The following is a 16,538-nucleotide window of genomic DNA, read 5'->3' as shown; positions in this document are numbered from 1 at the left end:
ACTAATTTAAACCAACCTTGAATTAGTTTTGTAGTCATATTCTGGTATTTCACACTTCTTTCCAGACAGTATATCACGCAGAGTTTGCAAGATCAAGTCATTGTCGAAAGCATCTTAAAAAAAGAAAGCACATATTAGTGCAGTAACAACAAAATGAATCAGGTTATTTCTTACAAAAAGTTCATCTTATCATAATTTGTAAATGGAAATACCTGGATGATCAAAATTGTACAAGCCCTTCTGAGCCTTTGCCTTTTCCTCTGCTGTTAAAATTCGGTAAAAGCTATCTTGGCTGATAGTGACAACCTGTCGTTGCTTCTGGTCCATATCAACCTGCCCCAACTTCTCCATGATCCTTTTACACACTGTAGACTGAAAATTTTCAAAATTGTATAGAAAACAACACAAACTAACACACAATCTTCCTCAATAATAATAATAATAATAATAATCTGACAAAACTTAACAAAAATTATGAACTATAAAGTAAAGTCACAATTAGCCTGATTGGAACACTAAACTGCATTACTAGTCATGGTCATTGTGGACATGGCATGCACTTGCCTTCTTGTGATCTTTGATCTACCTTACCCAGTCAGTTACACAGTTTAACATGCACTCTCTGAACTATGTTGCAAAACAGCATTTTTCACAGAAACAAACATTGCTAGAGGTGGAAAAAAAGGTAAGTGTCAGATAAAAAATCCTAGAACTGACTATGGTCAAACCTCAGACATTTGGGTCCATTGCCTGGCACTTACTAATGAGCCACCAAGCTAACTATACTCAGGTATATTAGTGGCTAAAACCACAGGAAAAACGCAACATATGAGAAGAATTAATGATACTGAGTATCTAGCTCACAATAAGAAAATATCTGCAGGTGACACAAATTGCAAATTAAATTAAATGTGCACGGCAGATTTAAAGAATGGCATTAGCAGAGGCATCCTTGGCAGTATGGACATTGTTATGACAATGTGGTGACAGTTTTAATACAGAGGACTGTTGAAAATAATGTGGAGGATGTGTTGGGTAATTACCAGACTGGATTCTGAAGAAGATTATGAGAAAGAAAGGTGATGCTGGCACTGAGACTACTTATCGAGAAGAAAAGACAAATGAATAAGCCAACCTATGTTGCTTTTGCAGAATGGTAAATAACATTTTACAATGTTCAAAGTACTGAATAATGTGAGTTTAAAACACAAGTTATACTCAGCTTCTACAAGAACAAATTGGTTTTGATTAGAAGTTGTCAAAGAAGAATCAGAAAGAATTAATGTATGACACTGGTCGCTACAGACAAAGTTTGCTAAATAACAGAGAGAGAGAGAGAGAGAGAGAGAGAGAGAGAGAGAGAGAGAGAGAGATATTCAGTGAATACAGGAGAGATTAGATCACTCAGGAAGCACATCCAAAAAAGTAGAAGTATAGTTGAAGGGCGCATTTTAAGACATATCACCACTGAAACAATCTTTCAAGAAGCTATTAAAGTGGAAGGAATCATCAGGGACAATCAAGGATATCATATATGCAGCAGGCTGTGATGGCATGGGGTGTGCAGATACGAAGAGTTTAGTAATCCCACTGGATGTGTAAATGGAAGACACGCACATACTGATGTGCGTAACATTTCCCATGTCCAGAGAGGACAGCAGGGGTGGGAAAGCTGATGATCCCAAGCCGGTCACATCAATATCCATAACAGGCAAATATAAGGCTGCCCATTGGTGGACTCGCTCTCAGTTGCTGTTATCTGACTTTTATACGCGAATTGCAATAGGTGCTGCTGTTTACCTGGACAACTTAGACTTGTACCTGACAGTGTGTTGGCGCACATAGTTACCACCAACATGTATTCGTGCATAATGAATTAGCAGTGCTTGGGTTTACATTAATTTCAGTCGGGAACTATTGCTAGAATTATTTATATCAAGTACAGCTGTGTTTTTGGTTTTGTGGAATAATGGACGATTTTGATCTGTTGTTATAGAAAGTTTATTTGCGAGCATTACAATATTGGCAATGAGGTAGTCCCATTTTTGATTTACCAAGTGCTACTACAGATGCAAAATTTCTTGAGATTTCACAGCGACAGCTAAACCACTATAAAGGATTTATCAAGAACTGAATTTAATGCTGTAGTAGCAACAGGTATGGCCAGCCATCACAGTATTTCAGCCATTTGTCTCGGCTCAAGAATACTGGGAAATATATCAAAAACGAATCGCACTGTACCTTCACACAGGTGATATCAAATGTCCTGATGGTCAGCGGGGTTTTCGTTGCCTACAATCCCACAGGATTTTTTAATTGAGCCTTTCCTCAATACTAAGATATCTCTACACCATAACAATATGCTTAGAAGTTATTGACACAAGTACTCAACACCACCTCTTCAAGATGTTCCTCTATGTACTTCCATCTAGTGTATCTTCTTCTGCACGAAATCTCATTGTTATCTGTACATTTTGAAGCCGGGTTCTCATCAGTAGTCATGTTCTTGCCTAAAATTCCCACCCCTGTATCAGTTTTGCTATTCTTGTTCCTTACATTCATGTTATATGTCTATAGCACTGTAATTTTCTTCAATCCATCATGTCACATATTGCTTCTTACATTTCCATCATCTTTAACACTTCAGTGCCCCTCTCCTACATGTTTTTGATTAGTTCTCTAGGTCTATGTCCCAAAAAGTACTATACTCTCCAATATCAACTTGAGTATGAGCTTTTTTGTTCTATTCAGCACTTTCCAGCTCCATAAGATTGAACTGAGCAACACAATGACCTTGCTTCCACTATTAATTATTTTATAATTTCTAAATTTGAATTTCTCCCTTTCTCTAAAATGGACACTAGGTAGTAAAATTTTTTGACCTTTTTAATTTCCCCTCCAAGTACAGTTCATCCAGATCATTAGTCATTAGTAAGACACACTTTTTTTATAACTTATCTGCAAATGTCAGTTTTTTTTATATTCCATTGCTAGCTGATTGCACACATTTGCATACTCCCCAGTTGTGTTTATGATGGCGTGGTCATCAGCAAACAGTAAATGGTGCAGTATGATCAATCTGCGATCTCTAACCCCATTTATAAGACCACTGAATAGCACTGGCATTGTGGGACAGCCTTTGTTTTTTTTCCTGTGCTAAATTTCTGTTAAAGTATATTACCAGCTTTTATCTTGTATTATTTTAATTATGAGATCCTATACATCTGCCACATGTAATGCTTTCCAAAGCAATTTCCTCAGAACGATATCATACGCCTTTTCTAAATCTATGAAATCTAATCCATTTCTTTTTGATTTTCCTACATTTTTCCAAAACATTTCGAAATTTGAAACTAATGTCCATACACGATGTACCAGTTGTGAAACCACATTGTTCTTGTTAGATCCTAAAATTAGTTTCCATTTTGTTTGTTTATTGCTTTTCTTATGGTTCAAAAGCTGGCCTCACTGTCCAATCTATCTGCGATTCATTGTCTGACATATTCTCTTTACTATCAGACCACTTTTGCAACAAAATGCCTGTAGTAGCAAAGAGACTAGAATTTTTTCACCACCGCAAGTCAGACGCTGTAACTCACAAATCTGAGACTGCAGATTTACAGGGAATGAGTAGAAAACGTAAATTCATACATGTATATGGTAAATCACATGGAGAAAGTTTAATACATGCCACAGTGATTCACTTACCCCAGATAAGGTGGTCCCCATACTAGCACACTAGCTTAACGACATTCTAACCCTTCCCTGGCCAAGTGCAACAAATTGGCCAAGTGCAACAAATTGCACATGCTTTTGAGATACTGTAGCAATATACTGTTTTCAAGTTGCCCAGACTGATTTTCCTCGCATTCCAGATAAGAATGTCCACATTATGAGGATGAGTTTGATAAGTGTTTACTGACAGATCACACTGCAGAAGTATGCCATAGCATGACAGGTACCAGGCATTAGTCACAGCCAACTCAAAATTAATAATATCGCAGGCACTGATCATATACTGGCAGCACATAAAAGTTTGCTACATGCAACTATGTATGACATTCCACTAACATTTTTTTAATACTAGCATCTCCGTCTCAGTCATTAATCTGCCTATGTACTTTAGTGTGGGTGTTAACTCCCTCATGCAGTCGAAGTTGCGAGCCACCATGAGGTGCCACTCATAGGTCAAATGCAACTGACAGTCACTTATGATCAGATGTCTCAAACATTATTTTTGGTTTGACAGATCCATCAACCAAGAACACTATTGGCCTCGACACTATTCTGCCTTGGCTTTTTCATTACATCATGAAGTGCACTCCATAGGCTTGTCAGTACCATGTAAAGCCACCAATACACTTTTATGCTATTTGCACTGCTGTTGGAGTCAGGTTGGGGGAAGGTGACTGACTTTCAAGCCCACGCGATCTTGAGCCAGTATCAAATTTGAGATTTTGCATCGCTTGCCTGTTTCTGTCAGCAATTAAGGATAAGGTCAAGACTGAACTACATGGATTAGAACAAGTATTGTCCCCTGTTTCCGGGGCTCCACCATTATTGATGGTCTTCACTTGTGTGAAGGCTTTCAGAAAACTACTAATACTCAGGCAGACATTGATTCTTGTCCCTTGCCTCAACCAGATGAACTTTTTTCGAAGTTTCAGAAGGAAAACTCTTTTCTAAAGTTGGTCTAGTGGATCCAAATTTTCAGTTGCCTCTTGATGAAAACTTGAGAACTATTTTAGGTTTGAAACACCATTTGGACTGGATTACTATAACGGCTGCTTTTTGGTGAAGCCAGCATCCCGGCCATATTACAGAAGTTCCTTGTGTGAATTATCTTAACAAAACACTGGTTACTGGTCACATGACAGGAAACATTTGTGCAATCTACATCCAGTTTTTACGGACGTTGCACACACAGGCCTTAAGAGTAACTCTTATAAATGCACCCTCTTTCAAGCAGCAGTTACTTATTTACGCTATATTCTAAGCGAACAAGGCCTTCAGATGGCCAAAGAATATGTAGGGCCTTTTAATACTATGCCTATGGCTACATCCATAAATCACCTTCAAGTATTTCTAGGAAAAGTGAATTACTATGTGTGATTTATTCCCCAGACATTTTCCATAGCCTATTCACTAAATCATCCCTATAAAAAGGAAGTCTCTTCATTAGCCAGAAGAGTAACATTTGGCTTTTCAGAAGATAAAAACAGCCCTCTAATCAGCACACTGCTTCCTGTCTTACAGCCCCACTTGTCACTGTTTTTGGCAACAGATACGACCCTAAACAGCATTAGGGATAAGTCAGAGGATGGGACGAAGAGGCCATATTGCATTTATGTCGAAGACACATCCTCCAATTCAAGAACACTGTTCACAGATTGAAAAGAAAGTGTTTGTCTGAAAGCAGGCATAGGTTTGTAGAGATTTGTGACTCTGTAAAAAGATCTATGGACAAAGTATACAACAACTACCACCGTCATACCTCAGAAAAAGATCTAGCTGAGAACCCGAGAAAAATCTGGTCCTATGTAAAAAATCGCTAAGCAGGTCTAAGGCTTCCATCCAGTCATTCGTTGACCAGTCTGGTGTGCCAGTACAAGATAGCAAAAGGAAAGCCTATGTTTTAAATTTTATGTTTAAGAAATCATTCACTCAGGATAATCACACAAACATACTGTTGTCTGACCATCACGCAGAGCCTCAGATGGACAACACAGTATGAGGTATCTCTTGCACAGAGAAACAACTGAAAGAGCTGAAAACAAATAAGTCATCAGGTCCAGACGGAATTCCAATTTGGTTTTGCAGAGAGTGCTCTACAGCATTGGCCCCTTACTTAGCTTGCATTTATCAGGAATATCTCACCCAGAGCAAAGTCCCAAGCGACTGGAAAAAGTGCAGGTGACTCCTACATATAAGAAGAGCAAAAGAATAGAACTGCAAAATTACAGACTAGTATGCTTAACATCAGTTTGCTACACAATTATTTAACATATTCCGAGTTCCAATATACTAAATTTTCTTGAGATCAAAAAGCTACGTTCCACGAATCAGTACAGTTCTAGAACACATCATGCATGTGAAACTCTGCTTGCCCTTTCCTCACATGATGTACTGTGAACTATGGATGAAGGGCAACAGGCAGATTACCTATTTCCAGATTTTGAAAAGCATTTGATACAGTTCCCCACTGCAGCCTGTTAAAGGTATGAGCATATCCGGGAACAGGTTCCCAGACACTTGACTGGCTTGAAGATTTTTGAAGTAACAGAACCCAGTATGTTGTCCTTGATGAAGAGTGTTCATCAGAGCCAAGGGTATCATCAGGAGTGTAGCAGCAACAATCTGTGGTTGTCTGCTGTTGATACTATGGTGTATGGTAAAGTGTCTATGTTCAGTGAGTAGGAGGATACAAGATGACCCAGACAAAATTTCTAGTTGGTGTGATGAATGGCAACTGACACGGTCACGTTGTTTAAATATCTGGGCATAATGTTGCAAAGCGATATGAAATGGAATGAACATCTAAGGACTGCAGTAGGGAAGGTGAATGGTTGACTTTGGTTTACTGCAAGAAATTTGGGAAAGTGTGGTTCACATGTAAAGGAGACCAAATATAAAGCACTAGTGCAACCTATTTTTGACTATTGTTCAAGTGAGTGCTATCTGCACCACGTTGGATTAAAGGAAGACAATGAAGCAATTCACAGGCGGACTGCTAGATTTGTTCCCGATAGGTAAGAACAACATGCAGGTATTACGGAGATGCTTTGGGAACTCAAATGGGAATCCTTGTAGGGAAGGTGGTGATCTTTACGAAGAACACTATTGAGAAAATTTAGAGAACCGACATTTGAAGCTGACTGCAGACTGATTCTACTGCTGCCAACATACATTTTACGTAAGGACTACAAAGCTAAGATATGAGAAATTAGGATTTATACAAAGGCATATAGACAGTCATTTTCCCTTGCCCTATTTGCAAGTTGAATAGGAACGGAAATGACAAATAATGGTACAGGGTACCCTTCACACTGCACCATATGGTGGCTTGCAGAGTACTTATGTAGAAGTAGATCTTAGATGTCCATAAATTTCACTTTTTTTTGTATGGTCACAAATCTCACCTTCACCACAAACCATCCTAATGCTAAACTACCAGAGCACAGGGAACTTCATCTTCATCAATGGGTCTCTCTTTTGCAAACTCTTAGTACCCCAGTCACTATTGCACTTCTACTCATCATTCTAATGCAGATGCACTTTCTCACCCTTTGGCACTTTGGATCCTGAATTTTACCACAAGGAGACAGTTCGTTTTCAGTTGGACAGCCAACTTGAGCTATTGCTCAATGAGTCCTCTATAAATCCCTAGGACATTCCTACAACATCTCGACACGATCTGCTTCTGCACAGGGTCTTACATTCAGTTTGGTCAGGTTGGACTATCAAACTCCCTGTGAAGAGCTGCTTGGCCTTCATTTTTTATCAGCAGCACAAACTTCAGGTTCAGTGAAGTGTGATACTCCGTACAGAAGATAGTGAACATTACCAGGTGGTGGTGTCATCCTCCCTGCAACATCAGGTGCTCCAACTCCTGCATCAATTCCACTGGGGGATTTCCAGGGTGAAGCAACTGGCCTGCCACATCTACTAACCTTGTATGGATGATGTTGCTGCACGAGTGGTTAGACAGGGTGTTGTTTGTCAGGCATACCAGTTGACACCACCCAGTCATTCTCTCCATGGCCAGTGCTGACACAGCAGTGATATCTAGTTCACACTGATTTCATGGATTCTTTCATGGGGTCCATGTGGTTAACTGTCGTGGAGTTCCTCTCCCACCTCCTATATGTCATTTACCTCCAGCAGATAACAATATCGACCATGGTGGGAGTCTGGGGCAGATCTTCACAACTGAGGATGCATCCCACATAATGGTGACTGACGACGGCCACCAATTTATAGCAACTGATTTTGAAAGGTTTTACACCCCACATCTTACCACATTCCCTTTTCATCCTACCTCAAATGGGCTTCATGGAAACACTGAAAGTTCACATGTCAAAAACATTAGGGTCTGTTAAAATTAGGTTAAGCACTAAACACCTTCCTATGCTCTTTCTATTCCACACTAATCAACCACTGAATCCCAGCAAAGCTCTCACGCTATCACAAGATGCACCTGGATCTCATGTGTCCACCATCAGAACATGAAGCAGACACAGCAACAGTGTTTCATGTAGGTGTCCCAGTGGAGGCACATAAGTCAGTGGAATGTGGAGTTGATCTTGGGTCCATGGCTAAACAGCAGGGGAACTAGATGAGTGGTGTAGCCACCAACACCTGGGATGCTACAACAGTAGTGCAACCAACTCTGATTTTGGCACCCTAGTTAGTATCCTTCCTCATCTGGAGTACACCATCACCATCACAACCACATTGTAGGTTTCTTTACTCTAAGGTCAGAGTGTCATCTCTTCCCAAGAGCTGAGGGACACACCCACGAACATTGATACAGTTTAACTGATGGTTGACCACAGGACCTGCCACGTCCCACAGGATGCTCCACTCCTCGAAATCTCTGAACCTAAGCAAGACGCTCCGGATCCAATGCCACCACCATCATCACTGGCAATCCCAGAGCCCCTCAGGAGCCTTCCTTCATGATATCACCCAGCTCCTGGCTGCTTCTACCTTGTTGTCCTCCCTCACACAGTCCGAGCAAGTAGTAGCCCTAGATAATAGTTGAGGGCAGAGAGCTATAGTAACCTCACCAAATATGCAAATGGAATATACTCACATACTGATATGTGTCAAATTACCCACATTTGGCAAGTGCACCAGCTGTGGCAAAGTCAACAATATCACATGACAGTTACATTACCTTCTGTTGTGACAAGTATGAGGCAGCCCAGGACACTCTTGGTTGTTATTATCCAACTTATCTCTACAAGTTTACTACAACCACTGCAGCCGTTTACCTGGACCGACTTAGCCTTGTGTTGAATAGTGTATCGGCTGATGAACTGGTGGTTTCCACCACCACATAACTTTAGTGGCCTTTGCAGCATGCATAATGAAGTAGTAGTTCTTGGATTTACATCTTTTTCAATCAGGAACTATTACTTATATCTATCAAGAAATATTATTGTTAGGTTCTGTGGATTAATACACTATTCTGAACTGTTGTTACAGTAAGTGTGGAACTGCATACTGCTGCACACCAATCACAGGGCTGAATACAAAAGTAATAGTATGGAGAACTGTGCGCAGTTACAGGGTGTGTAATGAAGTATAGAGAATAAATATTCTCATACCAAGTGACATGTTAGCATACCATTCCACAAAAAACGAAAGAAGTGTGTATGATAGATAATGTGATATTTAGACTCTGGCTTCCAACTTTGTAGACTGGAACCAGAATAATGCTTTGAAATCACAACGTCAACAGCCTACACAAAGAACTATTTTCCAAGTGTAAAATAATCATTATTGTTCTGTACTGGGTTCAATACTGGGGCCACTCTAGTTCTTCTGATAATACAGTCATAAGGAGAAAAAAATTTCTTTGATGATGACTCATGCATTACAGACATCAACAGAGATGCACCAACAGAATAAATTACAAATGAAATTTCCACTACAATTCTTTACTGGTTTCCTTCAAACTGACCATCACCTAACCAGAAAAAAATCATAATAATACAGTTCCACACAGCAGAATAAATAATGTTGTCAATTTCAACATAACATTGTATAAAACCAACATGCAAAACTACCTTTCTTACACGAACTTGTGGCAAGAGTGATTACAGAAAAATGAAGAGGGACAGTTGAAAACCCTAGCACAAGTTTGCAAGTCATACACTACGTGATCAAAAGTATCCAGACACCTCCAAAAACATATGTTTTTCATATTAGGTGCAATGTGCTGCCACCTACTGCCACGTACTCAATATCAGCGACCTCAGTAGTCATTAGACATCATGATAGAGATGATAGAGCAGAATGGAGCACTCTGGAGAACTCGTGGAATTCAAACGTGGTCAGGTGATTGGGTGTCACTTATGTCAAACGTCTGTACGCAAGATTTCCACACTCCTAAACATCCTGAGGTCCACTGTTTCCAATGTGATAGTGAACTGGAAACGTAAAGGGACACACACAGCATAAAAGCGTATAGCCCGATCTCGTCTGTTGACTGACAGAGACCGCCGACAGTTCAAGAGAGTCATAATGTGTAATAGGCAGATATCTATCCAGACCATCACACAGGAATTCCAAACTGCATCAGGATCCACTGCAAGTACTATGACAGTTAGACGGGAGGTGAGAACACTTAGATTTCACGGTCGAGCGGCTGCTCGTAAGCCACACATCATGCCGGTAAGTGCCAAACGACACCTCGACTGGTATAAGGAGTGTAAACATTGGACGATTGAACAGAGGAGAGCGTTGTGTGAAGTGATGAATCACGGTACACAACATGGCGATCCGATGGCAGGGTGTGGGTATGCCGAATGCCCGGTGAATGTCATCTGCCAGCGTGTGTAGCACCAACAGTAAAATTCAGATGCAGTGGTGTTATGGTGTGGTCGTGTTTTTCATGTAGGGGACTGGCACCCCTTGTTGTTTTGTGTGGCAGTATCACAGCACGGGCCTACACTGATGTTTTAAGCACCTTCTTCCTTCCCACTGTTGAAGAGCAATTTGGGGATGGCGATTGCATCTTTCAACATGATCGCGCACCTGTTCTTAATGCACGGCCTGTGCCGGAGTGGTTACACAACAATAACATTCCTGTAATGGACTGACCTGCACAGACTCCTGACCTGAATCCTATAAAACACCTTTGGGATGTTTTGGAACGCCAACTTCGTGCCAGGCCTCACCGACCGTCATCGATACCTCTCCTCAGTGCAGCACTCCGTGAAGAATGGACTGCCATTCCCAAAGAAACCTTCCAGCACCTGATTGAATGTATGCCTGCAAGAGTGGAAGCTGTCATCAAGGCTAAGGGTGGGCCAACACAATACTGAATTTCAGCATTACTGATGAAGGGCGCAATGAACTTATCAGTCATTTTCAGTCAGGTGTATGGATACTTTTGATCACGTACTGTGTGTGACATATGGGAGCATTGTGTTTCTCAGATAATACTCTTTATATCTGTCGCATGCCTCGGTGAATCAGTGGTAAAGTGCCAGATTATGGATCTAAGGATCTCAAGGTCGATCTGTCACTCATCACTTCTTTCTCCTCTGACCATGTGAAAATTTCCAAGTGGTTTGGATTCCATATTAAACTAGCTAAATAAGTCAGTTCATCAGTCCGAGGAAGATAATAGTGTACCCCTCCAAATTGATCATGCCTAGTAAAGCACTGTGTTGTTCAAACCAACATTTATGCTGTTGGCAGATTTACCTTTTTTGTTTGTCTTAGTTTGGAGTATCCCACTTTTATACAATCTGACCATCAAGGCACAATCAGAATGAGCCTCCAAGAGATTTATGGCGGATCTTATGATGACCACCTAGTAGAACTAGGACAGTTGGTTACACCAAAGTATTGTAGCATGCTTCACTCCATGTCACCACACAGCCATAACAGTGACACTAACCAAGGATATCCAGAGTCATGATTGTACACCTAATCTGCTCTATACTGGATCCAAGCTACAAATCAAAGACACTGAAGGTGGTCAACTGGTTATCTAACTGTGATGCCGAAGTATGTCAGCTGGTTTATACACAGTTACATGCTGACAGAGTGTTCCTCAGTGTCTTCAGTTTACTTTGGAGGCAGTCAGAGATACACAGGGTGACCTACAGGAAATGGACATTTTAGACGAGTCAGTACACCACTGTCAGCGGTGGAATGTAGACAGTGAATACATCACTTACTTTGGGACTGTGTCATATCACAAGCAATGAAATAGTGAACAACAGAGCATTGTGTGTTTTCATATGATACCTTTGTCCAAAATACCAAGAAACCTATATAAGTGGGGCAGATTTGACTGGGAAATCATTGTAGCAACAATATGGGCTGCAAATGAGGAAAAACACTGTCAAAGTAACATTGACAAGGGGCTGATTATTATGGCCAAGTGCCTGCAAATGAGTGTGTTTGAAATGGTGCAGCTCGTCAGCTATTCGTGTGCTAGTGCTGAGAGACTACATGGAAAGTGGTTTGTTGGTAAAACTTCTATCAAGCAACACGACACTGGACGTCCATACTTCATCACAAAACATGGATGTAGGTGGCTTCCCCATTATGTAAAGCAGCATAGGTGGCAATATGTGGCAGATCTGATGACAGAGTATGATACTTGTGTGGGCACAAATGCTTTGGAGAACAGCATTCAGCGCACACTATTGAATATGGGGCTTCTCGGCAGGTGACCCCAACATGTTCTCTTATTGACCCAACAACAACATCCAATCATTATTGTAGTGGATTGTGTGAACATTATAGCAAGCCACCTGCGCCCTTTTATGTTTGACGTCTTCCCAGACAGCAATGGCATCTTCCAGTGGCATAACTGTTGATATCGAAGGCCAAACTCTTGCTATAGTGGTTTGAGAAGCACAACAATGAACTCACGATGTCTCGACTACCAAATTTGCCTGATCTGGACCCAATGTAACAAATGTGGGTCGCACCAGTTCTGTGTCCACATTATCATAGGCCTGTAATTTCTAGCAACTGCGTGACCTGGGTGTAATCATTTGGTGCCCCACACCTCCAGAAACCTACCAAGGAAAAGTCAAATCAAGGTCACACACAACAGCTGCTGTAATGTATTCCAGAAGTGGACCAATATGTTTTTAAGCAGTAATGTTTTGGTTCATCAGTGTATATGTGATGCTCTCTTGAGGAATTTTTGACTGATGATTGGTCAGTTTATTTGGGGGATGTGACCAAACAGCAGGGTCATCGGTCCCATTGGATTATGGAAGCATGAGGAAGGAAGTTGGCCATGCCCTTTCTAAGAAACCATTCCAGAATTTGCCTGAAGCAATTTAGGGAAAGCAAAGAAAACCTAAATCAGGTTGGCTGGACACAGGTTTGAACAGTCATCCTCCCGAATGCAAGTCCAGTGTGCTAACCACTGCCCCACCTTGCTCGGTTTTGCCTGATGAAATCCAGTACGTTACACTAGTTTGCCGATGTTCTACAGAAACTAAAATAACACTGGGTGTACCCAAAGCAAATTTAATTGGATTGCTAATGGTTTCAACATGCACAAACAATTCTCATATTGGACTAGGGTAGGAGCAAACTTTTATGACACTGCTTTAGTCTATAGGAAACATATAGGTGCACTGTGATTGGAGAGGGGGAAAAAAATGCAGACCAACTTCAGACAGTATTTCCTCTTGGTATATTGAAGGACAGCACAATGTCTAAGAGCATAAATTGCAACATCTTGAAGACAGAGGTTACAATCCTCACAAAACACTGTTGGGTAAACTTAGAGAACTGGTATTTATTTATCTGTCTCAAACCACATGTATACAGTTAGAGAGTGGTTTGTTAGGATGGACAAAAACCCAAAAAACACATTTTACAAAGATTATTTCAAATGATGTTACAAGGTACACGGGATATAAGAAATATAAAACGAAGAACAGTTTGGTCAACAAGAGCACAGTACAATACAAAAGACAACTGACACAATGCTAATAAAATAATGAAAACAATATGGAAAAAGATGAGGGGTTAACAGAAATTTAAACAAAAACTGAAACTCGGATAAATTGAGAACAACCAATAAACAAAAATTCTTAGCTGACAATGGATTCTAGTAAATAGCATTAACTTTTGTTGAATTTAAATAATTGTGTGGGGCACATTCAAATGTGTGCTGGCATTATGTTATTTCTATTTAAACATTCCAAATCAGCAAACAACTTTCATGATAATTATATTGCTGAACATTTAACAGCAAATGAGAGTTTCACTCTGCAGCAGAGTGTGCGCTGATATGAAACTTCCTGGCAGATTAAAACTGTGTGCCGGACCGAGAATCGAACTTGGGACCTTCGCCTTTCGCAGGCAAGTGCTCTACCAACTGAGCTACCCAAGCATGACTCACACCCTGTCCTCGCAGCTTTACTTCTGACAGTACCTCGTCTCATACCTTACAAACTTTACAGAAGCTTCGCAGGAGAGCTTCTGTAAAGTTTGTAAGGTATGAGACGAGGTACTGTCAGAAATAAAGCTGCGAGGATGGGGCGTGAGTCATGCTTGGGTAGCTCAGTTGGTAGAGCACTCGCCTGTGAAAGGCAAAGATCCCGAGTTCGAGTCTCAGTCTGGCACACAGTTTTAATTTGCCAGGAAGTTTCATTTAACTGCAAATGATAGATTATTCTCGTTATTCGTCTAAGTTACACACACATTTCTTTTTCTAATGGGAGTTGTGTTTTCAATAGAGACATTCTCCTTCTTCATCACACATTTTATTACAAACACAATTTCTAAAATGTAAATGCAAGAAAGAGGAAGAATATTTAAATCTCTAACAAAGGCTTAAATGAACTATTTTTATTATTGTTCTGATTATTCTCTTTTGCTTCCTGAATGGTGTCAGGGCATGAGGAGAATTAACCCAAAAGATAACACCATCAAGATGTACACCCAGAAACTCTGAAGATTCCATACGTATGAGGTTTTGATCATTACATTTAATGTTAAACAATTCCTGTAATTTCAAGCTCACTTGGATATGAATGAAATGTGGTTGCCTGCATTCAGATAGTGTGACAACTTCACTATAGACATCATTTGCAATTTTCTGAAGGTTATGGCTGGCTACATTGTTAACCATAACGGTCATCTGATTTTGATAGTGTTTCCGATAGACTACTGAACATTTGTTCCCATATGACATGCCCTGTCTCATCCGAAATATATGGTGCATCACTAACTGAACACATTTTTCCCGAGAAACTGAAATACGCCATTGTCAGACCCCTCCATACGAAAGATGAGTTAGTTACTTTCATATTCCATGGCTCACTTTAAACAACAGATTGTAATGATGTGAAACAAGCCATTTTAAATTCACATCACAAATTAATTTGTACATATGGTTACATCCTGGACATTCAGAAGGTTTTTTTCCCAGAAAGAAACTGAAGTTTCTTTTCAAATTTTAATGTGCTGCCAGACATTTTATGTCACTGGCTAAGTGATCAAAAAATTTTGTTGCAGCACTGTGCATCCCTTTTTGTGCTGAAGACAACCTTGATGTGGAATAATGAATGTCATTTTTCCTTCTGGTAACATAGTAATGTACAACATTGTTCTTTTTGAACTGTAGTGGATTATTTACAACAAACTTCACAACGCAGTAAATATACTTTAAAACAGTAGTCACAATGCCCAGCTCCTTAAACATATGCTGGCAATATCATCGTAGGTGAGCACCACATAATATTCTTACAGCACGTTTTTCAGCAATGAAGACTTACTTTCATAAAGATGAATTACACCAGAACATTACTTCATACAACATTACTGAGTGGGGATATGTTTGCGAAGTATGTCAATTTTCCACTTTGTCTCTCTTCAAGATTTGCAATTATTGTAAGTGCAAATGTGGCTAAATTAAGTTGTTTTAGCAGTTCCAAAATGTGCTTCTTCCAATTTAAATTATCATCAACATGGACACACAAGAATTTTGAAGTTTCCACACTGTTTATAATTTCCTCGCCATGTGTTACACTTATCATTGGTGCCATACCCCTAGATGTGCACAGTTGAATATGTTGTGTCTTTTTAAAATTGAGGGCGAGACCATTTGCAGAAAACAAGTCAATAATACTCTTAATAACTTTGTTTATCATTTCTTCTGTGATGGGAGAGATGTCCCTAATTACTGATCTGTTTCACTGCTGACATTTTCCAAAATTTTAGACAATGTGATGTATTCTACAATAGTACCTTACCTGAATAACAATAATATCACCTGCATATCGCAGTTTGGATTTTAGAAGAGTTGTTCCAATGAGAACGTCATTTACATGTTCATTCATCAAATTTTACAAGCACTAACTAGTAAAATAGTGCCAGTTGGTATTTGCACTGACCTATCTAAAGCATTTGACTGTGTGAATCACAATATTCTCTGATAAATTGAATTTTTATAGGATTGACTGTATAGCCAACCAGTGGATAATGTCATATCTAACCAAAAGATTGCATGAAGCTGTACTCTGTAATTCAACATATGTAGTCCATGGACATTAGCCTGACTGGGGAGACATCACGTACGGAGTCCTCCGAGGCTCAGTCTTAGGTCCACTATTGATGATCATATATGTAAATGATCTGCGTCAATGGAAGCGTCCGATTTCACCCATCTGCTTTGACCAGTGACGTAATGGTGGCGGTGTGTGTGACATCACTATGACATGGAGTTTTTGAGTTGGTTGTGTTGTAGATGTCGCGTTATTGTGTTGGTGTATGTGTATGTGTTAAGTGTACCATGTATTGGGTTCATTTGAGGTTTGGTT

General features: G+C 40.0%; 1 protein-coding gene across 2 annotated transcripts in view; it reads right to left on the bottom strand.

Moving 5' to 3' along the window:
- The window catches only part of LOC126184800 (uridine-cytidine kinase), a 130,628-nt gene that overhangs the window by 104,970 nt on the left and 9,120 nt on the right, over window positions 1-16,538 (bottom strand). For both annotated transcript variants that reach the window (XM_049927384.1, XM_049927385.1), the window contains exons 2-3: window positions 213-372; window positions 17-113 (exon numbers count right to left, since the gene is read on the bottom strand). In XM_049927384.1, coding sequence (XP_049783341.1) covers window positions 17-113; window positions 213-372 — 257 coding nt within the window. The remainder of the gene's footprint in view (window positions 1-16; window positions 114-212; window positions 373-16,538) is intronic.

Source organism: Schistocerca cancellata, chromosome 4 (assembly GCF_023864275.1).
Source record: "Schistocerca cancellata isolate TAMUIC-IGC-003103 chromosome 4, iqSchCanc2.1, whole genome shotgun sequence".
Taxonomy (NCBI): Eukaryota; Metazoa; Arthropoda; class Insecta; order Orthoptera; family Acrididae; genus Schistocerca; species Schistocerca cancellata.
This window is presented reverse-complemented; position numbering and strand designations above follow the sequence as displayed.